The 26495-nt window shown below is 48.8% G+C and overlaps 2 protein-coding genes across 5 annotated transcripts; one reads left to right on the top strand and one right to left on the bottom strand.

The window, feature by feature from the left end:
• Positions 1-229: 229 nt before the first annotated feature.
• On the bottom strand, positions 230-12447 carry LOC129128324 (solute carrier family 2, facilitated glucose transporter member 11-like). 2 transcript variants are annotated; one of them, XM_054645559.2, is made up of 12 exons: positions 11725-12447; positions 9926-10024; positions 9243-9403; positions 7363-7487; positions 6551-6680; positions 6320-6468; positions 5013-5200; positions 4000-4110; positions 3437-3538; positions 3237-3312; positions 2237-2364; positions 230-1610 (listed from the first exon to the last, which is right to left on the bottom strand). In XM_054645559.2, the coding sequence occupies exons 1-12, from the start codon at positions 11743-11745 to the stop codon at positions 1410-1412; spliced, it is 1491 nt and encodes a 496-aa protein (XP_054501534.1). In that variant the 5' UTR covers positions 11746-12447; the 3' UTR covers positions 230-1409. The 2 variants fall into 2 exon arrangements, with proteins under 2 accessions (XP_054501534.1, XP_077043929.1); XM_077187814.1 differs by lacking the exons at positions 9926-10024; positions 11725-12447 and having other exon boundaries at positions 7363-7483; positions 9243-9375.
• An 8603-nt stretch (positions 12448-21050) lies between these two features.
• On the top strand, positions 21051-25798 carry LOC129128453 (derlin-2-like). 3 transcript variants are annotated; one of them, XM_054645770.2, is made up of 7 exons: positions 21051-21188; positions 21289-21354; positions 21986-22059; positions 22490-22583; positions 24277-24472; positions 24932-25022; positions 25589-25798. In XM_054645770.2, the coding sequence occupies exons 1-7, from the start codon at positions 21096-21098 to the stop codon at positions 25701-25703; spliced, it is 729 nt and encodes a 242-aa protein (XP_054501745.1). In that variant the 5' UTR covers positions 21051-21095; the 3' UTR covers positions 25704-25798. The 3 variants fall into 3 exon arrangements, with proteins under 3 accessions (XP_054501745.1, XP_054501746.1, XP_054501747.1); XM_054645771.2 differs by having other exon boundaries at positions 21292-21354; XM_054645772.2 differs by lacking the exon at positions 21289-21354.
• Positions 25799-26495: the final 697 nt, after the last annotated feature.

Below are 26495 nucleotides of genomic sequence, written 5' to 3' on the forward strand. Positions count from 1 at the left end.
ATGAAATCCTTTCTTCTATTCTTTTAGTATAGTAATAATAGATCATTTTCTTTTAATATAATATATATCATAAAATAATAAATCAGCCTTCTGAAACATGGAGTCAAGATTCTCATCTCTTCCCTCATCCTGGGACCACCACCACAAATGAGTTCTTGCACAGCCTCCTCTTCTGAGAAACAGATCTGCTGCTCCATTCATGCCCAGCATGACACTAATACACTCCAGAAATGTTTACAGTCTTTTTATTCAAAAATGCTGCATTTTTCTTTAAAATGTAGTTCAAAAATACACTGAAAGAAACTTTACCTACTTATTTTGAAATTGTATGTGTTCTTCTTCGTTGTAAACATGAGCAGGGCTGTGCCTTTCATACAAAGGCAGAAGAAAAGAGGTGGCTTGAGACTTATGAGATTATGACTTTGAGAAGAAACTGGGAGAAACTTAACAGTCAGGCCAGTACCTGTGAAAGGCCATGTTCAGTGAGGAGTGCTGCCCTGTTCTGTACCAGGCTAACTGAAAAGAATCAATCTTACATCTGGGTTTTTGCCAATGAGCTCTATGGAGAGAGCTGCAGAGAACATTGTGGTGTGACCTGGAGATGCACATCCAAAAGAAGCTTCTTCCATGCTCCTCACCATGTTTGACATCAGCAGAGCACAGGTGCAGAACCCTACAAGATGCACCAGCAGTGTCCATGGGAGCAGAACAAACTGGACCAGAGAATTACTTGTGCTTTACTACATGGGACTGGAAGACAACAAACAAGCTATGAAGAAAACCAGTCCAGAATAAATAGTCTGCAAAACAATGCCCAAAAGTCTGTTGTATAATAAGCCACTTAGCAAGTACTAGAAGCTTTCTTTCTAATCCATCTGTCACATGTTTTTATAGCTGAAAATAATTAACTGCTCACTATTGCTTAACAAGTAGGGGTCTATTTGAAATCACTTAATAACAGAAACAACGGGAGCACCAAGACAAGGTACTGAAAATTTCATCTGGTGTCTGAAAACAGAATTTAATCGCATTAATTTCTGTGTTAGAAAGCCCAGATTCAGGGGCAAGGAAAGAAGGACTTCTGAGATGGAAGTTACTGTTTGGAGAAATTCTGAAGAAGTTTCCTAAAGCATTACATGGTGTTGTATGATGATAAGAGAATAAGGCATCATTCTGTCACTCTGATATGGATTCTAAAATATGCATGTGTTACTCAGTACTAAAAGCTGAGAACAGATTCTTGAACTTTTGCTTGGATTTATCAATTCAAGTGTATGTTTTCAAGGTGAACTTAAAAACCTAAGAGTAATATATTGTCCCTAACTTCTCTCTTTGTGTCCCTGCAAGGGCACATAGCCACTGCTGAATTCACTGCAGAATTCCCCCAGACACCATCTTCCTTTCTTCTGCTACAGTGGGGTGGTTTTGATCTCCTCAGGGCCTTTATAGAAACCTCCACGGGTCTTAGCTTTGAAGTTCCGTTTCCTGAACTCCTCCGAGATTTCCAGGAAGGATTTTCCCTTTGTCTCAGGAAGGAAAAACCAAACGTAGAGGGCAGTGCAGACACAGACCACAAGGAATGGGATGTAGCAGAAATGTGCTAGGCTTTTCTGAGGAGGAGGAAAAAACAAGACAGTGTTGGTGACATTCTGTATGATGACAAAAAGGCCATTAATCCCTCTTCCTGCATGGTCTAAAGTCACCCAGGGAGTATTGCTGTGAATCCTGGTGAGAGCCTCACATGCCTGGATGCAAGAGCTCCCCAGCATAGACTGGGAAATTTGACATGGCAAGAGCAGTATTTTAAAATGTCTTTTTCTCTCTTTCTCCCTATCTATAATTGTGTGGCATGGGAGCCCTCAGTAGGAAATAAGACAGGAATGTGTACTGTGGAGTTCTGCTCCCTCTCGCTTCAGGAATCATCTTAAGGAATAGAGCCAGGGTCTGGCAAAGGGAAATTACATCACATCTTCTGTTCCAGCTGTTCTCAACTGAGGACAGACGAGGAATATTGATCATCCATCCCTCAAATGATTCCACTCCCAACCTCAAATCAGAAACCACCATAGGAAACACGGAGAAAGTTTGGTTTGAAGGAGTTCTGGCCACTCTCCTCACAAAGATACATTTCAAAGAAGTGCTATCTTGCTGCTTGCAATATTCTCTTTCCCTGGTCACTACCAGAGCCTCTCTCTTGCACAGGGCACTACAGAGCTGCTTTGCTTTGGGAACGCACCACAATGAAGGGAAAGGCTGTTCCCACCAGAAACAGGTTGAACCAGAGCAGGGAGCCACAGATCATGTAAGCAGCTGGTCGGGACATTTGATCAAAAACCTCTGTGGGCAGAACTCCTGTTACACCAGCTGGAAAAAGAAATGGCAGGAAAGTTAATAATGTTGTTGACATTGCATTAAAAAGAAGAGAACACATCTTAACAAGAAAACACAACATGAAGTGTGAGAGGTGAATTTTTAGGTTAAATATTAAGGGACTGGGTAATTATTCAGACTTTCTCATGTTAGAATGAACTGCCAGGAAAGATTTTGTAATCCACATTATTCTTTCCAGGACCCAGTGGTGAGAAAGGCTTATAATTAATTCAACTCCATGGCACTGTAGGGACTGGGACAAGAAATTATTGCCAACTTGTGTGGCATGTGACACTGGCAGCTTGGTTCTATTCTTACCTGCTTTCTTTCAAACTCATGTGAGCAAACAGAGTTTCACATCTCTATATTCACCATGCAAAACCCCACAACATCCTGTGTATTGCCCACCCCCAGAAACTGGTGTATTCTGCCACAGAAGGGCACATTAATAGGCTAACAGATACATGTGGAAATTGTATCTGCAAGAAAATAATCAGATGGCATAGCCAACAATTTCTAGGATTAAAGTGAAGCATTAGAAATTCTGGTTTACAGACCTAATGGACTGGCAGCAAATCAAAAGCTTGTCATCTATTTAAGCCAAGAATCACTTCCAAGTGCCTTGGCCTAATAGCCAGGATGACTGAGGGGGAATATGACACAGAGAGAAACAGGCACAGCCTGGCCCTGCACAGCACTGACTGACCAGGGGCACCGACCCCTGTGACGCAGCCACACAGCACCTGCAGAAACTGCCTCGTTCCTTGGAGCATGCTGCAGCTAAAGAGGGTCTGAGAGTTTCCATAAGATGCCTACACACATCTCCAAACCCCAAAAGTTTCACTGAAAACACTGAGGGAACTGACCTGGTCCGATTCCAAAGCTCAGGATATAGGCGAAAATGCAGGCCATGCTGAGATAAGGCATCCAGCTAATCTGAGTCTACAGCCACAGAGACCAATGGAAAACCAGTGAGGGCACTTATTTGCCACCACTGAACACCCCAGTCATATAAAAGGCAAAGCCCAACTCCACTCCACTTCAATAATTGAGGAAAGTTTGTTACCTGCTGGCTCAGAGCGACCATGAAGACAATGGCCCAGGCTGCCATGAAGATGTATCCCCCCAGCAGCAGCGGCCTCCGACCAGCATAGTCTATGATCATGTTCTGCACAGAGTGACACAGGGAAATAAAGCAAGATATTTAACCTGGATTTATATTTCCTGCCTCTTTCCTCTTTACCTTTCAATACTCCACGCCTAGTTCGCTCTACAATAACTTTCAGGATGTTTTCTGCTTCAAAAGAAAGTTCTGGTGGCAGGAGTCAGGCAAGAAGGGTGCTCAGGGGAGATGAGAATGTCCCAGCTGCACCTAAACTCTGCCACCATCCATATGAACACAAAGCAAGAGAGTTACTTGTTAGAGATTTCAGACAGTGATGGCAATGCAATGTCTGACCAAATAGCTCTGCATTAACCCATCTGGCTGGGGGTGCTGACAGACAGCCTGACTCCTGTGCCCAAAGGGCTTCCTTGGCATGAAAATAAATGGAAACCCCAAGTTTGTAATTAACAGCCTCCTCCCTGCCAGCAGAGGCTGCAGTCAGCAGAGTGCACTGAGAGTCTCACACAAGTGACAGATGTGATCAGCTCACAGCTTCCCGTGCCGATTACAACATAGGGGATTTTGTCCTCAGGAATTCCAGCCTCTTGGAACACATAAGCTGCATAAAAATACATCTGTGAAGAGAAGAAAGGAGAAAGCAGTAAGGGAAGACATCTGAAAATACATCCCATTGTTGTTCCTGAAGGATCATGCAGAGTGACCACACAGGCCACCATTCAGCATCCTTTTGAATTCTCCCATAATGCATATGTGTATTTTGGGAACCAAACACCTTGTTGGGGAAGATGGAACAGGGAAGCCTTATAAATATGATTGTCTGGCAAAAGATTTTGAGAATATGGAAACTGTAAACGAGACTGAAATGAAAGCAAGCTTTGAGATCCCTCAGTTACTGAACAACTGGAAAACAATGGCATGGCCGGCTGAAGGTGATCCCCTTTTGATGGAACAACACCCTCTGCTTGCAGACAGCTCCAAGGGTCAGAGCACACCCTACAGCTTGGCAGAAGGGGCCCAAAGAGGAGTTTTTAGGGTTTAAAATGTAACACAGTGTGGTAATGTAGTGATTCTTACAGGCTGTATGGAAATGCTGTAGGATTTGTATCTTGTACTAGATTGGTTAGTGAGAATTAGAATATTCAGCACAGGAGAAGATTTATTGTATTGTAACGGGAACCTCGCTCTCTTACCCTTTTACTCTCTTCCCCTCTCATCCTCTCTGCCCCTCTCTTCTCTCAGCCCTGCTCCAGCTGTGCCTGGCAGCTCCCAGCAGGGCCCTGCCCCCAGGCCCTTTGCAATGAACCCCAAGTTCCTGACCTGGCCCCAGAGATCTCTGGTCTCTGTCTATCCTGACCGTCCCACCCCCCGACGCTCCTACAACACCTGACATGCGATGATCTCCCCAGGCAGAGAGACACCACTCATTCCTCTCCTGCTGCCAGAATGTTGAGCCCAAGAACTGCCAGGCCCAAGCCAGGCCCATGCCAGGCCCATGCCAGGCCCCCAGGCTGCTCACCGAGTCGTTGCCGCAGAGCTGCATGGCGCTGCTCAGCACCACGATGCTCACCAGCTGCCAGCGCAGCCCCGGGTTCTGGAACAGCTCCCACGGGTTCTTTGCTCTCTGGCCTTTCACTGCAGCCTGCTCTGCCAGCATCTCTTCCAGCTCTGCACTCAGGTCACTGGTGCCTCTGAGCTTCTGCAGTGCTACAAGGACAAGGGAACCTTTTAGTCCTGGGTTTGCTCTTCAGTTGGCTGCTCTGCAGGGTGAGGGATGGAGCAGCAGGTGATGGCTGCAGAAAGCTGCAGGACAGAGCCTGTGATCGTGCTGGGACCTTCACAGAGTTCATCAGCTCTGGTGCAGCCACTTGAAAGCTTTGGGGAAAAGGGAGTGCAAATCCCTCACCATTGTTTGACAATTGAGTGTGACCATGGTCACAAGGGTTTTCAGGATGAAGAAGAGATGAGAATGTTGACTCTATGATCAGAAGGCTTGATTTATTATTTTATGATATATGCTACATTAAGACTATACTAAAAAGAAATAGAAAGGAAAAGGTTTCTTCAGAAGCTAGCTAAGCTAAGAATAGAAAAGAAATGAATAACAAAGATCTGTGTCTCAGACAGAGAGCAAGAGCCAGCTCTGCCATGAGTGGTCAGTAAATCTAAACATCTACAGGAGACCAATCCCAGGTCTACCTGTTGCATTCCACAGCAGCAGATAACCATTGTTTACTTTTGGTTGCTGAAACTGCAGCTTCTCACAAGGAAAAATCCTAAGAAAGGATTTTTCATGAAAGATGTCTGCGACAATTGAGTATTTCCCAACAGTGCCATTTTAGCAGCTGTGCTTCTGACTCAGATCTCAAGTGCCTTCCCTGGGGAATGCAGGCAATTAAGATGTACTTGGTACACAGCACATATTTCCCACGAAATAACTCCAGCCACTCTGCATATGAGGATTTGTATGCCACAAATCTAACTAAATCCTTTAATATGAATTGGCTTCAGATTTGATCCTGAGCTCTTCAACCAGCATTTATTTCACTACATAGTTACAAAACATTTGCCATTGTGAACACAAGTCTTACCTTTTGACCCTATTACTGTAGCAAACAAGCCTATTGTAGGAAGATGCCTTTCAATTACCTCAATAGATGAAATATATTTAAGATTATAGAATGTTCTTTAGTTTGAAAGGAGGAAGTGATCACATTTACTACTTGATATGAACCTTCCTACATGTAAAATTTGTGACACCATTCCAAAAATGTTGGGGCCCAAGTCTCACATGTTCCCATGAGCTAACAGTGACCCTAAACTCACCAGAGATGCAGGATTCTTTGTCTCCACGGTCAATCAAGAGATATCTGGGACTTTCAGGGAACCAAGGCAGAGCTGTGAGCTGGATCAGGGCAGGAACCACATTGCTTGCTAAAAGGAATGGCCAGCTCTCCTCCCCTCCCAGGAGCTCCCTGGAGAAAAACAAACACAATTTACACAGGATTTTTCCTGGGAGGAAGGAAGGGAAGGAAGGGGCTGCTTGTTTTACCTTACCTGAGTCCAACAACCTGCCCCAGCACCAGCCCCAGGGCTGTAAATGATGCAGAGGTCAAGGCCACAGCTCCTCTGAGCTTCTTTGGGGCGCTCTCTGCCAGGTACATGGGCTGAATGTTCATGCTCACACCTGGGCAAGGCAGACAAATGCTGACCTCAGCTTGTGGGCAGAGGAGACAAGAATAAATGCAGGCAGCACCTCTGGAGGTTGCCAGCTGCACTCTTCTGCTGCAGGCCATGTGATAACTAATCTACCAGTGCTCCTGATTTACCCAAACCCTCCATTTCACCCTGTCCTTGTGTAACTAAACACACATTTCAATATTCATCAGTAGCAGTGGATAATGAAACTGAAACCTGTCAGGGCCTCAGCCCTGTGGTCTTTTCAGCACCAAATCCAAGGTTATATGCAATGTTTCCCTCAACTTCCCTTTTTTGAGGGGAATATAATATTTTAAGTCCCTTATATTGATCATTTCCTGGGATGAACTTCTACAAAAGCTTTTGTGTTGGTGCTCATGCTGGTGAGTGACTGACATTCTCACAAGCAGATAGGGATCCATTTTCAGCTCAAATTTTCGCCATGCACAGAGATGCTTATGTGTAGTACACAAAACCCCCTTGCCTGTGTATGCTTCAAAAGAAAGTCCTTAGAAGCAAAGTATAAAATCTGTATATACAACTTCTCAATTCACTTACATGTGTCTGGTCAGCTTAAAGGATTAATTGCTTTAATATCCTGGATCCTTCCTACTTAAACATCTTCTGATTGTTACCACCTTCATCCTTCTGTATTTCTCCTGTTGCCATACCTGCATTCACACCAGTAAAAAATCTGCTGAGCATGATCATTTCAAAGGACTTGGCCATTCGGCTGCACCCGGACAAGGCTGCAGCGATGATCACAAAGCCATTGTTCAGCAGCAGGGACATCTTCCTTCCAAGAGAAAACACAGTTGTGAGCCCATGTGTGGCAGGATCAGCTCTGGCATAAACCCCTTTGTCACCCTGATTTTTAAAGATTTTCTAAGCCTTATAGGAAGGCTTAGAAGTTTACATTCTTGTAGCGAAATTTCTCACACATTTTCTGTAAATAACTCACTGTTTTGCATTCTTTTATGGAAGAAGAGAGATTTGCTAGACTGTTGGTTTGTCCAGTGTCATTGGAGAGGTGGCACTGTCACCCTCCAATCCACTGTCACTTTTAGAAATCTAGAAATGTTAGAGTCAGATAACAAACTTCCTTTTCCACCTTGAGAGCAGCATTGTGTGCACGTGGTGCTGTTTCATGTCCTATGGTGACATCCCTTCTGTGGCAGGTGGCACCTGCCAAGGCTGGCAGCTGCAGAGGGGCTGGAGCCCCCCCAGCATCTCCTGGTGAATCCAGCCCTGCAGGAGGGGTCCCTGTGCCACCTCAGGGTGTCCCTGCAGCGCTGCCTTCAGGCTCTCTGAGGCCAGCACCGGGTTCTCCCCCAGCCCCAGGGCTGAGTGCTCACACACAGCTCCCATTTGAAGGGAGAGGAATATTCCCTCAGCAAGCCATGTGCATTTTGGTCTGAAAGTGCTAATTTGTTGAAACAGGCATTTTTCATGTAATAGTGTAATTGTTGTGAAACTTTGACAGAAAGTTCTCATGTGTCCCAGGAGAAATTTCTGCTGAAAACCAGGGGAAAAAGAGAACTCTATTGACCCTCACTGTTATTATTGCCAGAAATTCTCTCTAGTCCCTGCTCACTGCCTTACCAGTCTGTCTTTGTTTCTCTTATTTATGATGGAATAGGATTTTATTCCAAAGTAGTTCAGGGTGAAATCTCAAAAATGGCAATGGATTAAGGAAGCCATATCCTTCCAGGTCTTCATAAGCATGAAACTAATAAGTCATGGGACCTCAAACCATAATGGGGTCTCCTTCATCATATAAGAGGAGCAAACCAAAGTGATAGCAGATAAAGGAAAATCTTGGGGTCAAGAGACAGGGAGGCAAAATCTAATTTCCTATTAGTTTATGTAGTTTATGTTGGTAAAACTGGTTGGTTTGTTTTTGGTTTTTGGTTTTTTTTTTTCTGAAGAGAGCTGGGGATAGAGCTGTGTAGGAAAGATGCATGAGGTAGGACAGATACTTTTCAGAGACTCAAGCACAGAAGAAAAAATCCCACAGTGGAGATTTAATGAATACTTCCTGAAATATTTCAGACCAAAATGTGAATACACAACCTGTGAGACATGAGGAGCTGGGATGCACCCACTGCTCTTTGTAAGCACCCTCTGTTTTTTTAGTGTCATTCCCACAATTTATTTTGAAGACAAATCCTTAGTCTGATCCATTAGCATTATGATAATCATAATATCATCCATGATGATATCACATCATTATGATATCATCCATGATGAAATCATATCATTATTATGTCATCCATTATGATTTTCCATTTAAAAGCTTGGCAGAAAACTGTGCACAAAAATGACAGAGATTATGTGAGTGGGTTCTGTGTTAAAGAGCTGAGATGAAATCCTTGTAGCCCCTCAGCTGGGCTGGAATGATGAGAAGGTAATGTGGGGGAAAAACAGTTCCCCATTGAGTTTTGAGATATTCATTATTTTTAACCACGGTGGGTATTTTCCTGTAGGGATCCTAACTCCTCTTGGACTAAGGGAAGCTGCAAAGTTTAAATTAAACTGCAGCACCTCTTACCTGCCCAGCATGATGGCCATGGGGCCAGCAGCCACAGCCCCAGTGAGGCCTCCCAGGGGGTAGGCAGAGACAGTGAAGGACCAGAGCAGCAGCACCATGTTGCTGTCCAGGGGAACTCCCATGCGCTCCAGCCAGGTCGTGTTCATGAACACCTGGATGTACTGAGAGAGAGGGCAGAGCTGCAGAGCCACCAGACAGGGGAAGGACACAGAGAAATGCTCTCTTATGAATATATCTATCTATCCTGTGTTTATGTTTCCAATCTCCTCCAGCTCTTAGATGTGTTATTAGCAAAGAGTGTAGGGTAAAAAACTGTTGCTGTTGAAAAGTTGCAGTTGGTTTATATCTCTATGTGGTTATTTTTGATCATTTAAAATTTGGTTTAATGGGTCTCACTTTCAATCTAAGGGCAAAAATCAAAACTTCAAAAGATGCAGGTTGGAATATTCTAGAATTCGATTTTGCTAAAGCAGTTGAAACAAAACTCTTGAATAAACTCTTGTGACACTAGGTCCTGCTCAAGGGTGGCTTATGACAGCAAAGTCCTGTTCTCTGGATGTGAATTACACAGAGGGAACCACACATCCTTGCTTTCTGCCCCCACCACCAGCCTGCAGATTTCCAGTGGCACCCACTGCTCCCAGGGTCTGTCAGGGGCAGGCACCCAGAGCTGCAGCACTTACTGAGGCTGGGGCATTGATGATGGAGATGTTGTACCCATACTGGAAGGTGCCTCCAATCCCAGCAGCACATATTGTCAGGATCAGGATCTTGTTCTGAAGCTGAAGGAAAGGGACAGACAGTGGATGTGTTCCTTGTACAGAATAAACTGACTCAAAATACACTGAGGCTTTGAGCTGGGGGATTTTCCCATGACCAAGGATACCCAGTGCATTTGGGATTCCTTGGTGTGCTGTTATTTCCATCCCTCCATGATAATAACACATATTTTAGATTAGAGTGTCTTTCCTGTGATGCTGCACTTTTACAGAGCAATGTTTAGCAGTCTGTAACTGCATTCAGCATTATGAGACAGGTGAAACGTGGCAGATGGTGGCTTCAGGTCTCCTTGGGGATGTTCCTGCACGAGTTCTGCCACTGGCTCACATTGCCCAGGGACAGCACTGCTGAGCCTTGGGGAGCAGGGCAGGGGCTGCCTCCTGTGGCATCACAGGATCAGTGCTGGTAGAAAAGTCAGGGCTCTTGACTTTTTGAAGGGTGCAGAACAAGCTGTCCTGGCTGGCCCAGCCCTGCAGCTGACAGCTCACTGGCAGGCTGACAGCAGAACCAGCTTTTTTCCATTATTTTGTGCCCATGCCTTTGGTTTCCCCAGCTGCAGGTGAAATCCTGTGACAGGCAAGATGTGCCCTGAGGGAGTCTTGGGACTGGGAGCTCTGTTTCACATCTCAAGACCACTCTGAGCATGCTGAGGGCCCCTGGTCTTTAGCCTGACACCTCCTGCACAATGTTCTGGGTGACCCAAGGCCAGGATGGCCTTTGCCAGCCCCTGCTTTAAAACCCCTCCCACTGGGAAAGCTCTGGTGTCACATAAAGAGCCCATGCTCAGGCTCGGCTCTTTGCCAGCCACTGCAGGGCACCTCAGGCCAGATTGTGTTTTGCTACATGAATATGACCCCAGTCACCCTGGGAACTTAAATAACCCAAAGCTGAAGATCTCTTTCTGCTTTACCTGCTCAGTTTCTTCTTACAGAGCCATCCACCAAAGAAAAGGAAATTTTGCTCTAGTCTCACAATAGCTCTAAAACCACAAATTCAAATAATCTTGGATTTTTTTCCCTTTCCTCAAAGTGTTTTCTTCTAAATAACTTCCATACCAGCCTGAGACAGGGTGTCCTCCAGGACAGAAATAAAGCCAGACTATTCCAAGCCTGCAGCAAGAGGAGACTGAGCTCTCCTGCCCCAGCTAGCAGCAGATACATTTCACTTGCACTTTCCATGGCTACACCACTTCCCTGTTCTGTTACTCAGAACTGAGCTAAGGATTGGGCACCTCATCTCTCTGCTATTCCTCATTATCCTCGTTCTCCAGGTGAGTTTCCTCTCCCTACAAGAGCACATTTCATTTACAATGCCTAGGAAAATACCCCTCCTTCTGCTCATTTCCCTGCTTTCATTATAGAGTACATCCCCTCTCAAGTTGTGTGCCACAGAGCTCTTTAGTGACCATCTTTAGCTGCAGCAGAATGGTTTGTTTCTCCCTTCAGGGGCCAGCTCTGTGCTCAGAGCTCAGCTGCATTTACAGAGTGCCTTTCCCAAGCCTTCTGCAATGCTGCAGTGTTTTCCCAGCCACCGTGGTGGTGTGCAGCTGCCAGGAGAGCCTTTACTCTGTCAGCTTTATCCCAAGGACTGTCATGAACTGGAAAATTAATTCTATGCAAACCTGACAGTATTACACAGCCTTATAAAAATTCAAATTAAAAAAAAAAATCTGCCAATAAGAATAGTAAAATAGATGTTTTACCAGTCTCTGCAGCTTGTTCATCCTCTTTCGTAGGTTTCCCTCTGTCTGCCAAAGGCTCTGGTACTCTCAGGGTGCTCTGAAGGATTATTTAAATCTCCAGCACAGGAATGTGTATTTAGTCACCCATTACGTTAGGATAAGACACTTGATTTGGCAGGTGTTTTGCCAGCTGATTTACATTCCCAAAACTGAGCTGCATGTTCATTAGCTGCATGTTCATTAGCATTCATTTTGTTGAAAGTCCATGCCAGTCCAGGGAAATGATTCTCCAAGATCCAGATCTGTCTAAACCCTCTTGAAGGCCAGCGTGGTTTACACCCTCAATTCCTTCTCAGAGCATCTGGCACAGCTACCACCATCACTTCTCTGACTGAGGGTGATCAAAGCAGAACTGAACTACAATTTTTTTTTCCTGATTGTATTTGTCCTAGAACACAATCTAGGATCTGAAAGACAAAGCAGACTATTTCCCTAGGTGGCATCAGTGACAGGAATGAATGAAGCCCAAACCTGGTTATCCAAGGGCTTTCCCTGTGCTCCTGTCTGTGTCCTGGTGACAGACAGGCAGTGCAGCAGCTGCTGGAAAGGCTGTTCATAAAGGCACAGAAAGCTGTGCTCCTGCTCCTGCTCCCTCTCCTGTGCTCCTGTCTGTGTCCTGGTGACAAATAGGCAGTGCAGCTGCTGCTGGAAAGGCTGTTCATAAAGGCACAGAAAGCTGTGCTCCTGTCTGTGTCCTGGTGACAGACAGGCAGAGCAGCAGCTGCTGGAAAGGCTGTTCATAAAGGCACAGAGCACTCTGCTCCTGCTCCTTCTCCTGTGCTCCTGTCTGTGTCCTGGTGACAAATAGGCAGTGCAGATGCTGCTGGAAAGGCTGTGCATGAAGGCACAGAGCACACAGCTCCTGCTCCTGCTCTCTCTCCTGTGCTCCTGTCTGTGTCCTGGTGACAGACAGGCAGTGCAGCAGCTGCTGGAAAGGCTGTGCATGAAGGCACAGAGCACACAGCTCCTGCTCCTGCTCTCTCTCCTGTGCTCCTGTCTGTGTCCTGGTGACAGACAGGCAGTGCAGATGCTGCTGGAAAGGCTGTGCATGAAGGCACAGAGCACACAGCTCCTGCTCCCTCCCCACAGCCTGGCACAGAGCAGACAGCCACACCTGGAGCTCCTGTCAGCTGCAGCAGTGACAGCCTTGCCTCTTTCTACAGAACAGAAAGGCACTCCCTGGCAGTGGGATGTGGCTTTCACATTCTCTGAACAAAGAGATATCATTCTCTCTCACAGGATTTTTCCTGGAGAAGCACAGAGAGAAGAAGAGAAAACAATTCTTATTTCTACTTGCTGCTCCTGTTGTTTTGCATATGTGGAATGTCTTAGGAAGATTGTTTACCTGAATTGATTTGTTAATTGTATTCTGCTGAGGATTGTTTTGTTTCCTTGGCCAATCACTCAAAACTGTGTCCTGGCTGCCTGGAGACAGTCACAGGTTTTCTTTAGTATTCTTTAGTATTCCTTGTAGTATAGTATCTTTTTAATATAGTATAGTATAATGTATAGTTATAGTTTAATATATAGTATAGTTTAATAAAGCAATTGTTCGACCTTCTGAATCAATAGAATCAGGTGCCAACCATCCCCAGACCTTGGGGGTGCTCTGCATTCTATAGTGGGAAATGGTGAATCCTTATGAATCCTAGAGATGGAGGCATATTGCACTGCCAGCAGTAACATTAAATCTGCTGCTTCACAAAATATCTGGCCTTCAGGAGTAATCATCCTTCTAACATCCTTTCATCCTGCAGAGTGAGATTTGTGAGGGCTCTGACAGGTTTCAGAGAGTCTGAAATAAGTGAAATGTTTTTAAATGCCTCTTTGTCCCTATTCAGGTTTTACTGTACCTGAACAGAAATATGAGCCTGTTCCACATCACAGAGTATCCGTATCTGAATCTGTAGCCAGGGATGTGGTGCTGCATCAGCTGCAGCCACTAAGTGGCAGGAGAAGTACAAAATTTGCTGTATTAGGCACTGTGCTGCCTGTGGCAGGGGTTGGATGGATGCTTCCAGCAGCCTCCCAAACAATAACTGGGAAACAAACATGACTGTACCACTCAACAGGCACTGATGGAGAGTTTAGGCAGCCTGTATCAAGAACAGTCATTCATTCAAAAAGGAAACTTCTCATTCCCTCCTGCTGTCTGCTCTGAGCTTGTGCCAGCTGCCAGAGGTGAGGGAAGTGCTGGGGGTGGGCAGTGAGATGCTGGGGATGGTGGCACCGGCTGTCCCTCCCTATTCCAGAGGGGGCATAACCTGGATGTTGCTGTGGTGAGATCTCTGTGCAGCTGGCTAGCTGGAGCTCCAGGAAGCTGTCCTCCATCTTTTCTAGCAACAGCTGCCTCGATGAGGAGTGAAGGGATAGAGTTTTTTCATCTGCACAGCATCTGTATTACTCGTGCTTTGGTTCACAATGGTTGTGTTTCTAACTGGCTTTTTGCTGCACCTTAAAAACCCCCAGCTTTCCCAAAGTTCCGTCCTTGTTGTCAGAGTTTCAGAGCCGCAGTTGTAGATGAGGAACCCCTGGGGTCAGGGTCTGTCACCAGGGTACAGCCACTGCTCTGCAGTTACTCAAACTCCTGGTGCTGGAAGCCTTCACATAAACCCGGCAGCTTTCCAGCAGTACTGGGGGACCCACCACCCTCTTCCTTCAAATCCTCTTCCACTGAGCTCAAACCTGTCATAACCAGGGTGAAATCTGATGCCGTGTGCATGGGAGAGGAGTTACGTGGAGGATGTGATGGCAGGGTCTGCCTGCAGTTATCTGGCTGCAGGAATAAGTGCTAATCCTGCCATTAGGAAAGCCATCAACACGTGCTCTTTGATCTGTCACGAACTGAGAGGTTCCAATGTTTTAGTGTGTTTTTACACCAGAATCGTCTGGACCGACTTCAAGGGGAGAAAAGGGGCCTCATTTCCATCTGTGAGGCTTGGATCTGCAGGATGAATTCTCCCTACAAACACTACTCTGTAAATTGCAGAAGAAATCTGGAGTGGCTCCCTGGCTGGTTGCTGACTTTCCCAAGTTCTAGCCTGGCTATTTCTGCAATCCCTTCTCACTTTCCTGTAAGGACCATCACTGTAAGATACAAAATGCCTCTGTTTGCTTGTCCTGACTCTTGCAGAACTCACTCAGAATACAGAAGACAAGTAATAAGATCTGCAAACAAGCAGCTTTCTCAAGAAACATGCGGCAGGTTTGCTGATTTCATGGTGAAAACAATGTTTCTGTTTATTTAGTTGTTGAAATGGATTTTTCTTTGTAGGAAATGAGTGCCCTGCTGTGACACCACTATTCTCAGTTCCAGCAGCTCACTAATGTTCTTTAAAAAAACCCCACCATTTATGTAAGTTCAAGGCACTGTATAAGAACTTCAGGAAATGAGCTTCATCACAGAGGTTTCTCAGGGCAGGGACCCAGTGCTGCCAGAGCTTCTGCTACCACCCAGAGTCACTGGGACCCTTTCCAGAGCAGTGGAGATCCATGGGAGCTGAGTCCTTTGAGGACACGATGGCTGAGCCAGCCAAGGGAACTTGCTGCTTTCCCTTGCTAGCTGGGGTTTTTGGATGGCAGAAGAACAGCTCTATGTTCTGTGTGCTGGATCAGCAGTCTGCCTCTTCCTCCACCTGATAAGCACTAGGTCTTCTCTGGGAAAACTGAGAAAACACAAAATACTAGCAATAATGAAAATACCTTTTTTCCCAGTCCATTGTGAGCTGTAGGTCATGCTGTGCCTGAACTATTTATTTTCCTTCCATCTCTGTTTCAGACACCGATACAGGCAGTTAGCTGAAATTGAATGACCTCAAGGCCAGAAGGAACAAAGTCCTTGCCTGAACAAAACCTCTGTTTCTGTGTGTGAGACAAGAGCATTCAGACTCTACCAAAAGGCATCAAATGGTGCTGAATGTTCCCGTCAGAAAAGAGGAAAATGTGTGCAGCAGTGTCAGAGTGTCAGACTCATCCTGCTTTCTTATTTAACAGTCCCTTCAGACAGAGCTTTTCATCAGAGCTGTGCCCTGGCTCCTTGAGAGGCAGCTGGACTGGGACACAGAGTCCTGCCTCTGGTGAAAACCCAAGTACAAACACCTTTTCTGACTCCTTGTAGGGGTCTCCAGCAGCTGACAGCACACTCAGTTGATGTGCTGCTATTGTGAGCTTAGCACACACCTCTTTTTATAAGACACAAGCATTATTTTTTTGATTTGTTGATTTGGCCATAGTGCTTATGAAATGGATGTTACAAAATAAAGGCCCCTGAAGGATATTCCCTACTGACAGCTGTGGGAGGTGACCTGTGGTGTAGGGGACAGATCACAAGGCAGAAGAATTTAACAAGAATTATTAAACACTGGAGAAAAATAACTGTGCAAAGAGACAGACATTTTCTTGTTTGATCTCTTCAACTCATGATCAGAAGCTGTTTTGGAAGAGGTGCTTTATTTGGATATGTGATGAGGCTCTGCTCAAGGGGATTTAAACGAGATCTTTCTCATGCCAGACATAAAGCTGTATTTTTGAACTAAAAACCATAGGAAATAAAAATAATATTAACTGTGATTTACAGCAAACCCTGTGCAAACCACATGTCCTTGGAGGGCTGAACTCTAAGTGCTATCTTTAGTTTCTTTCTAACAAACAAACAAACTTAAAAATCCATCCAATTCTGTATGATTCACTTTCTCCTGACTTTAGCCATCACACTCCAGAGTTAGCTGATTTGGAACAAGAAATCCTTTAATGAAGGAGGAAAAATTTATATATGGCTATTACACATGGAAAAGTAAACATTTCAAGTGCCTCAACAGTTATGATTACACAGCTTATCTATGCACAGTGGGTTCATGGATCTCTTGGCCCCTCTTGTCCATGCCACCAAGGACTGAGTTTGGGGGCTGAAATAACCTTCCAGAAAGATCCTGGCTGGTGTGCCTCACTTGTTCCTGCTGCCAGGGCAGCAGACACATGGAGACCTCTTCTACACCAAGGCTACCAGGGGTCTCATGTCCTGGGGAGCGCTGTGGGTGAGACCTTGAACACAACAGCTCTGAGACACCACGGTCTCATACCCTGCTGGGGGAGCCTCTCACAGTGGGTGTGGGGGTAGCTCTGTTTTCAGATGAAGGAAAGGTCCGGGACTGTGAGCAGGGGATGGAGCACTACCCAAGCAAGGTCGTGGGGTTATGTGGCCAGGGAGTGAATGCTGTCCCTGAGAACCCCAGAGCCCAGCTGGAGGAGATGCCTGTGCATCACCAGGCCAGGCATGACTCGTCACAGCAGGACACGTTACAAAACATCATCGGATGAAGTTACAAACAAAAGGCCAATGCCGTGGAAGAGCAGAGGGCGCAGGCAGGGCTGGACACTCACAAGTGCGTGCCTGGGGCTGTTTTCCTGCCCCATCAGCTGCGGGCGGGGTGAGCGCCCTGCCAGGGGCGCCAGTGCTCGTTAGGGCCTGTGCTGACACGGCACAGCTCCTTTCATCCTGCGAGCCCGGGACTGCTGTGCTGGGCAAAATGGGAGCTGCTGCCTTTAAACAAAGCAGCTGTTTATCCTTGAAACAATTAGAGACGGCAGTCAGATCTTGAACTCGTTACCGAGCCCAAAACAATTATGATAAAAACAAGTTCCAGATGGGCTCAAAAGGAGTTGTTTTTGTCTTTACTGAATTAGAATGGATTCCATGTCTTCAAGTTCCTCTGGTATTTATGGACAGGAAACATGAATTACACACAATAATTTACTACAAACAAAAGAGATGACCGCTGCAACAGCCCATTTATCTTTGCTCATGTGCCTTCTTGAGGTTTATGTGCTGTTTAACTCATGGGGAGAGTTAATAGCATTTTTCTTTGTTTTCTAACTCTGCAGTTTTGGTTTGCAGAAACTGAGAGGGGAAACTTGAATTTATGCTGCAGGTTACTATCACTGGGCCTGCAGATGCACAATGGGTGAATATTGTCTGGCAAAGAGATACCATCATGTTTCAGTTCTTCCTTTGAAGGACTTGTGCAAAGGTTACACTTGGGAGTCCTTCTGATTAGGTCTTCTGGCTGCTCCAAGAGCATGCAGACAAAAACCTTTTTCAAAGCCTATCCAAAATGGAATGAAGTCTGAGCATCACACATATTTGTGTGGAAACTTGGAATTTCTGACATCTTGGGTTTTGAAGCTGATGCTGCACGTTGACAGCAACTGAGCTGATCCCAAAAGGAAGGGGAGCCCAGCAGATGGCAGGAAGCAATGGCACATCACTGTGCTACATCTGCTTGGAGTCCCCAGGCAGGGCAGGACAAGGCAGCAGGAAATCAGTGAAAAATCTCCTGGGCAGTGTTTTTCTGGCAGTCCGTCTTACCTTCTTGCAGCTGAGACAAAGACTTTGGCTTTGTTGTTTTTTTCAGGCTTTTAGTTAGATTTTGTGATTTTATAAAAGGCCACATATCAGCATCACTGTGAAGGGGTGTGTGTGTGTGTGAACCCAAACATGTGCCTGTGCTGATGGGAACTTGTGGAAGGCCATAACTCCAAAAACCCATGAAATGTGACACGGGTTGTAATAAAGACTAAAGCTGCCCTGGGTGCACTGTAGTGCATGAAGTCAGCTTGGCTGAGCTCCCAAGGGACTGAGATCATGGGCAGAAAGCAGCCTGGGAACTCAGGGTGACACTGAGATTTGTTTGGCCTCTCCCAGTGGGAGCTGCTGAGCTTCCCAATGCATTTCATCACTTCTCTCCCTTCCCCCATAAACCTTAGGAAAGAGGCCTTAAGTAGAAGCCTGGACAAGTGGAATACTCGAGTTTTGGCTAGAAAAGAAGGGAAAAGAAAAAAAATTGAGAAACTGATTATTACTTTTTATGCAATGTCTAATTTGCACATAGTCTTTCACAGAGAGTGAGTGGGATTGATTATTTGGATTCCCATCTCTGTGGAGCTAGTGAGGGCCTCCTTGTAGCACAGAGGCTCCCAATATTCATCTCCCAGCCTTGGTTCAAATAAGGGGCAGGAATCATGGTGCTTGAATTCAGCTTCTGTCTGGTGTGCATAAGCAGGAAGAGCAGATAGGAAACCTCTAATTCCCCACCCAAAGGAACAGGACACTGATCCATTTATTGACTCTCAGTTCTTCAATTCAGTTGCCCATTCTGCTGCTGGGTTGGCAGCTCTGTGGCATGCTGGAGAGCTGAGCTGCAGCAGTGCAGCATTTGGGCTGAAACAGCCACATGAATAAGGACAGCCCTTTGCAGAGCTCCTGGCTCCATGAATTTCCCTGCAAGCTCAGCTCTTCTCAACTGCCAGAGCTCTCACCAAAACCTGTGCCCACACAGCCAAGACTATTGACATTGCTGCAGTTTGGGGTGCAAGTTCCTCGCTCAGCTCCGTCCCCAGCATCCCTAAAGCAGCTCTTCCTTCTCCCCCAGCCCCATCAGAGGCGCTCTCAGCACCCCAGTGCCCAGGGCACTCAGGAGCCCATTCTCTGCTCTGACAAACCCTACTGGACTCTTGTGTTCCCCCCTTTCTCCCCCATTATGTTGCTTTAACCTCGTGTCCCACCATCTTCCATCTGGGTTTTGTATTTCATCAAAGGGCAGTCAGGATGGAGGTGGTGGAGGACACAAAGACTCCCTTCCCCCTCGGTAATTTCATTTCCCATTAACTGAGGGTTTAAAGGGAACTCTCAGGCCTCATTAAGGCTCTGATGACAGCTTAACCCTCTGCAGCACAAACGAAACACCAGGCCCGTTCCTCATCTGAATCCAAGGTTGCTGTAACATTAGACCCGACTGCTGCGCAGGGCAGACAGGTCTGGGAAGCACAATCAGCAGGAGAGTGGAGGATGCCGGGTTCCTGGAGATGTATATCAGCTGTGGCTCTCAGGAGTGCTGTCTGCATGAGGCACACAGGCAGAGACAGGCTCTGCTTTCTTCTGAGGGCTGAGACAGCCTCTGCTCCTCCTGAGAGCCCAGCACAGACCCTGCTCCCTCTCGAGGGCCCAGCACAGCCTCTGTTCCTCCTGAAAGCCCAGCACAGCCTCTGCTCCCTCCCAAGGGCCCAGCACAGATCCTGCTCCCTCCTGAGAGCCCAGCACAGACCCTGCTCCTCCTGAGAGCCCAGCACAGACCCTGCTCCTCCCGAGGGCCCAGCACAGCCTCTGCTCCCTCCTGAGGGCCCAGCACAGCCTCTGCTCCCTTCCGAGGGCCCAGCACAGCCTCTGCTCCTCCCGAGGGCCCAGCACAGGCTCTGCTCCCTCCCGAGGGCCCAGCACAGGCTCTGCTCCCTCCCGAGGGCCCAGTACAGGCTCTGCTCCCTTCTGAGAGCCCAGCACAGACCCTGCTCCCTCCCGAGGGCCAGCACAGACCCTGCTCCCTCCTGAGGGCCCAGCACAGACCCTGCTCCTCCTGAGAGCCCAGCACAGCCTCTGTTCCCTCCTGATGGGCCCAGCACAGGCTCTGCTCCCTCCTGACGGGCCAGCACAGACCCTGCTCCTCCTGAGGGCCCAGCACAGGCTCTGCTCCCTCCTGAGGGTCCAGCACAGGCTCTGCTCCCTCCTGAGGGCTGCGTGCAGCGCTGCTGCCGTTCCCCGGGTCCCCTCAGCACCCGGTGGCACCACACATCGACACATCTCTGGGTTTCTTCCAGCGATCTCGCACAGCTTGGGGAAACGCCTCACTGCTCCATCAGGAGCATGCTCTCCCAGCAGGAATTACTGAAAACCCCAAGCCTTTCGTGCCTTAGTGAATACAAGACCCTTCTGATCAACCAAGCAAGAGGCAAAACACCCGGGCTGGAGCAGCGGCACCGCTGCCCTTCTCCCAGCGAGCTCCTCTCCCTCCGAGCCAGCAGGGGAACACCGCGTTGAGAACCCCCGCCTCTCGGGGACACTGCGCGGCCGCCGCTGAGCGCACCGCGGCTCCCTCGGCCGCGGCAGGAACCGGGCGGACGCTTCTCCAGCCGGGCAGGTCAGTGTCACTGTCCCAGGACCCGGGGCACAGCCCTGCGCCTGGCGTGCCGCCTAAGCCCGAGTGCTCCGCCGTGCTCTGCCCCTCAGTCGCCCGTTCCCCGCTCGTTCCCCGCCCGCGCCCCGCCGTGCTCCGCCCCTCAGCCGCCCGTGCCCCGCCCGCTCCCGGCGCTGCCGCTGCCGCGGGGCGGGACCGCTCCGGGTTGGCGGCGGCGCGGGCCGGGGCCATGAGGCGCTCTCCCATTGGCTGACGGGCGCCGCCTGTCGCGCGGGGATTGGCCGGGCGCTCCCCGCGGGGGCGGGGCGTGCGGCGGAGCGGGGAGGGGGCGTTAAAGGCGCCGCGTCGGGCGGGCGGAGCGGCGCGACCATGGCGTACCAGGGCTTCGCGCAGGAGTACCTGGGCATGCCGGCCGTGACCCGCGCCTACACCACCGCCTGCGTGCTCACCACCGCCGCCGTGGTGAGCGGGGGCCGCGCCGGGGGGCGGGGGGCCGTGGGGCGGGGGCCGGGGCTGGCCGAGGGCAGCGGGTGATGGCAGCTGCTCTGCCTGTCTCCCACAGCAGCTGGAGTTCATCACCCCCTTCCAGCTGTACTTCAACCCCGACCTCATCTTCAGGAAGTTCCAGGTGAGGCCTCGCTCGGGCTGTGGGGCCCGCTGTGCCCCTGCCAGCGAGGGGCGGCTGTGCCCGCGGGGGCCCCGGGTGTCCCGCTCCGCAGGGGGGCCGGGCACTGCTGTGTCATCCCCAGGGGCTCCTGTCCCACTGCTCCAGCCTTCCCTGAGCGCTGCGAGCCGGGCCAGCCACACTGCGCCCCTTTTCGTCACGGGCACCTGCGTGGGGACAACTCCTTCGAGCCTTTCCCTGCCACACACCACCTTGGCTTTCCCTTGACTCAAACCCCATCTGTTACACCGTGTGTGGCTGCTGCTGTTGGGCTGGTTGGAGGCCTTTATTGTAGAGAGGCATGGAAATTAATTAATTTGGCTCTGGGTGCTGAATTGTGGCTGTTTGTCTTCTCTAGAAAAGTAGAGAAATCTTTTCCGTGCCTGGAAAGGTGAGACAATCTGATGTACCAGAGTACCATGTGAGGAGGTCCCACTGGAGGGTGGAGCAGCTGTCTGGTGTCCTGGGGTAGTTCTGAAGGGACAGGTGCATGTCTGAGCACTCATTCCCTGTGGGCAGTGTGATGGGCTGCTCTATGTGATGAGGAGAGACCTCTGTCCACCTCCTTTTCTCTCTCCTCTCTCTTCTCTTTCAGATATGGAGGCTGATCACCAACTTCCTCTTTTTTGGGCCCCTGGGATTCAGTTTCTTTTTCAACATGATATTTCTGTATCCTTTGGTCTCAGTGAAGTTTTCTGCTCCCATTTTGGCTTAGATGCAACTCCCCCCATCCATCTTCCTCCCCAGCATGGCTTGCCTTGGCAACACTCTAGGGCTGTGGGTTCTTCCCTTGGCTCTTTTGAATTGAAGCCCCTCCATCTGTGCTTGCTGCAGGGCAGACCCTGCCTAGAGGGAAGCTGGCAGTGCTGCTGCTGTGGCTCTTGCTGGAGCACAGTGCCCATTCCGGGGGTGAGCTCTGGCTGAAGCACAGCAGGGGCCTCTCTCTGTCCGTGGGGTCCGTGGGGTGAGGTGAAGTTTGCACTGTTCTGCTCTGGGCTGAGCTTGCAGCAGCTTGTTGCTGGGCAGTCCTGCCATGGGCACAGGGTGGCCAGCTGTTAATTTCCTATACTGCAACCCCTCCCTTCTCTCCTGCCCTCAGGTACAGGTACTGCCGCATGCTGGAAGAAGGCTCCTTCCGTGGAAGGACGGCTGACTTTGTCTTCATGTTCCTCTTTGGAGGATTTCTCATGACAGTATCCTTTTGAGCTGGATGAGGCTCCTTGGTGTCTCTGACATGCTGTGGCTAGTGCAGGGCTTGCCTACCTCTGTGTCCAGGTGTGCTGTGGAGTAGGTCTTGGTGCTTCATTAATTGTTTTACCAATGTAAGGTCCATGCCAATAGGAGTAGGTGACAGTCTGTGATACATTGTGTAATTGGTTTTAATCAACTGGATGTCACTGGGGCCAAGTACAAAATTACAAATACAAAAATTAGAATGATTTCTGCTAGACAAAATAACATCATTGTTATCACTTTCACAGCAGTACAAGCAGTTCTCAGGCACACACAACCTTTACCAGTATATATGAGCACAGTTTTCTGATCAGTGACTGGATGAATTTCGAAGTGGCAAATACTCTGTTGAGTGTGTAGACACACATCTTGGGCATTAATAGTATTGCTTTCACAAATGCCTGCTGAGCAGCACAGCTGCTTCATGAACCTTCTTGGTGCCCCAGGCCTGCCAGGCGTGTGCTCTGAGAGCTGGGAGAGCTCTGCTGAGCAGGTGCTGCAGGGACACTTCTGGCTCTATGGCACAGCTTGTGCTCCCCATCTTTGCCACCCTTGGCTTGGCCAGTGCCTCACCCAGCGTGCTGGGAGGAGAGGAAGCTGCCTGAGGTTGTGCTGCTTCTGCAGAAGTGCTGAAGCCCTGAGGTTGTGCTGCTTCTGCAGAAGTGCTGAAGCCCCTGGCAGGGGCTGGGCTGCCTCATCCCTGAAGGACACGTGGCAGAGTGCTCGGGAGGCTCAGCCTGAATGGAGGCCACGTGTTCTGCTGCAGGAACTGTCCAGCTGTGCCAGGGCCACTGACTGAGCTCTGGTGAGTGCAGGGCTGGGACTGCATGAGGCTGGCTCAGGACAAAGGCAAGAACGTGGAGCCATGAGGACAAGGAGTGGGTTCCCACATACTCAGCACATGTGAGCCCAGAGCTTGCAGTCTGTCAGTAAATGGAGGTACCATCACACAGTTCTTAAGTTCTTTTCACAACACAGTAACCTGATGGTGAAATTTATTTCCCTCCCAAGCATAAACCTTCTCTGAATATCTTCTGCTGTCCTATGCAGATGGCTCAGAGCTCTGCTGTCCCCATGGAGCTCTGCATGAAGCTGTGTGAGCCATTAGAATCCAGGTGGCTGCAGCAGCCATGTGCTTGGCTAGATGTGGATTTGGAGTCCAACTACAACAAGGGCAGGGGAAATTTTTGCCTTTCTCTGTCTCCTCTGTGCTATGAAGAAGAGGACTGTGAATTCCAAGAGCCATCTCACTGCTGAACTTCTTCTGTAGAAGGCAGATACTGGATGTGAGCTAGCTGTTAAGATATGCCACTGTCCCAAGTGCTGTAAGAATCTGAAAGCCCTTCTTTGAGGGTCCTTTTGATGTTCATTTTGCAAAGGTGACTATAGAGCTCTCTGGTCTCTGGTGGTTGTAGACATCAGCTTAAGGAGTGAGCAATCTGCATGTGAACTTGTTCTGGGGTGGCATGGAGGGAGATGTGTGTGGACAGTGGTGGTCAGTATATCTCAGCCAGGAAAGCCTTGCTGACCTGGGCAATGTCTGGGAATGCTGAGCAGCTGTCTCTGGTTTGGCTTTCCTGTCCCAAAGCATGCTGTGCTGCCTGGAGGTGTGCACAGGGTGGGGAGGTTTTTCCTTGACTCGGTAGTTCCCAGCTCTTTGGGCTCTTTGCCAGCCTGTTTTTCCTGGGCCAGGCTTTCACCATCATGCTGGTGTACGTGTGGAGTCGCAGGAACCCTTACATCCGCATGAACTTCTTTGGGCTTCTTAACTTCCAAGCCCCCTTCCTGCCCTGGGTCCTGATGGGATTCTCTCTGCTCCTGGGCAACTCCATCATCATTGATCTGCTGGGTAAGTCAGAGCTGCTGGCTGATGGCAATAAGGCCACCTTGCAGCCCCAGTGGTCAGTCCTCAGAGGTGCTGCTGGGACACTGGCACCTTCTCTTGGTTCCACCTGACCTGAGATGTTGGGTTTCCTAAGTGAGCTGCCTGGGTTTCTGGGTGGCTGGGCTCAGGTCTGGGCTTTTGCTTGTGACCTGCTTTTTGGTGTGTGTGTGTGTGTGTCTGTGGTGGTAGAAGCTGGGTATGGTGAGCTCTGACACTGCTGTGTGTGGTCTCCTGGGTGTGTGATGCTGCCCTCAGGCTAATGGGCTCCCTGCCTGCTGATCACAGCAGCCTGCAGCATCCCTGGCTCTGGAGGGAGCTGCATGTGGGCACAGCTGGGGGATTCTTAGAGTTTGGCCCAGCAGCTCTGGTTCAGCTGGCAAAGGAGTTGCTGTTTTGCCTGACCTTGGTGGCATCTCTCCCCAGGGATTGCAGTGGGTCATATCTATTATTTCTTGGAAGATGTTTTCCCCAATCAGCCTGGAGGAAAGAAGCTGCTGTTAACCCCAAGCTTTCTGTAAGTAAAGTTGATTCTTTCTGGGCTTTACTGTGGGCTTTCCCATCCTGATCACTTCCAGAGCAAACTGTGACCATAAGAGGCAACTGCCTGCTGCCAACACCTCAGCTCCACAGGTATTGCAATTAAATACCATCACACTGCAACACACGGGTGATGGATTGCTGCATTATTTGCACATTATATACACCTGTACAGGGCCCATGCAGCAGCAACTGCTACATGCAGCTTTGCTGGTAGAACTAGAGTCTGCTTACTGCTTGTGGAAATGCTGGATGGAGGCAGGATTTTTTTCTGATGTATTTTCATAGTTTAAGAAAGCAGAATTTGTTCTGCTTTGTGCACTGACAGTCAGCTCTGACCTGGTGATAAGGAAGGAGGCACTGTCATCACTGTGTGTTGAGCTGAGCAAAAGAATGGTTGGTGATGGTGCAATGGGCTGGTGGCTGTGGCTGACAGCCAAGCCCCACAGAGGGTCAGGGTGTTCCTAGGAGGGCTGGGGGTTTGGCATCCTCAGCTCAGTCTCCTAACCTGCCTGCCTGCTGGATGGGCATGTCCCTTGCCAGGAAGATGGTTTTTGACACACCTGAAGAGGATCCCAATTACAACCCTCTCCCTGAGGATCGTCCAGAACACCTGCCTAGAGACCAAGACCAACACGAGCAGCAGCATCCACAGTAGCATGGGGGACTTCTTCATGTGGCCAGACTCCTCCCTCCTGGCTGGACTTTGGCTGTGGCCCAGAGATCCTTCTGGAATAACAGCAGTTGCCATTCCGATGTGTAGTGTGTCGCTGTTTGTGTGGGTAACCCATCTTCCCCTTGTACAAAGTGGATCCACAGAGCTTTGCACACAGGAACTCCTGAATGCTTACAGAGGTGTTCTAGGGACAGGGCTGAAGCTGTGCTGGCTCCTCAGTTCCCTGGTGTGGAATAACTATCAAATGGGGTGTTAAACCAGTTTTTCCTTCTGCTGTCAATGACTTGCTGTGTGCCAGGTCACTCTTGCCCTCTGTACAAAGGTGCACCTGGCCCTCACTCTTGTGAGACCTCTTTGTGGGCTTTCAATGAAGTAGTTCTGTACCATGGTAGAATGCAGCTCAGCCTCTTTCTTTCCTTTATGTCCCCCACTCCTTTTCTGGTAGTTGTTTCCAAAGAGTCTTTACATTAAAGTCTTTATTTTTCAGTTGTGTGTCCATTTCTGCCAGGGGCAGAGGCAGCAATTGCTCATAACGGCCAGGTTTGGGATTTTGTTTTCTGGTGGGCAAGGCTGGCAGATGTCCTTTCCCTCTTCTCTCAGCAGGCCTGCAGAGCATGAGGAGTGTGGGGGATGTCTAACTGGATAAAGGGGTGCCTGGGAAAGGACAAGGGGATGAGCTGGACACTTGATCCAGGCAGTAGCTGGAAGCAGCACTTGACACTGGCAATAAAAACTATCTGCACCTGCAGTGTAATTCCACTCTTGTTGAATTTT

Source organism: Agelaius phoeniceus, chromosome 18, assembly GCF_051311805.1.
Source record: "Agelaius phoeniceus isolate bAgePho1 chromosome 18, bAgePho1.hap1, whole genome shotgun sequence".
NCBI classification, from domain to species: Eukaryota; Metazoa; Chordata; class Aves; order Passeriformes; family Icteridae; genus Agelaius; species Agelaius phoeniceus.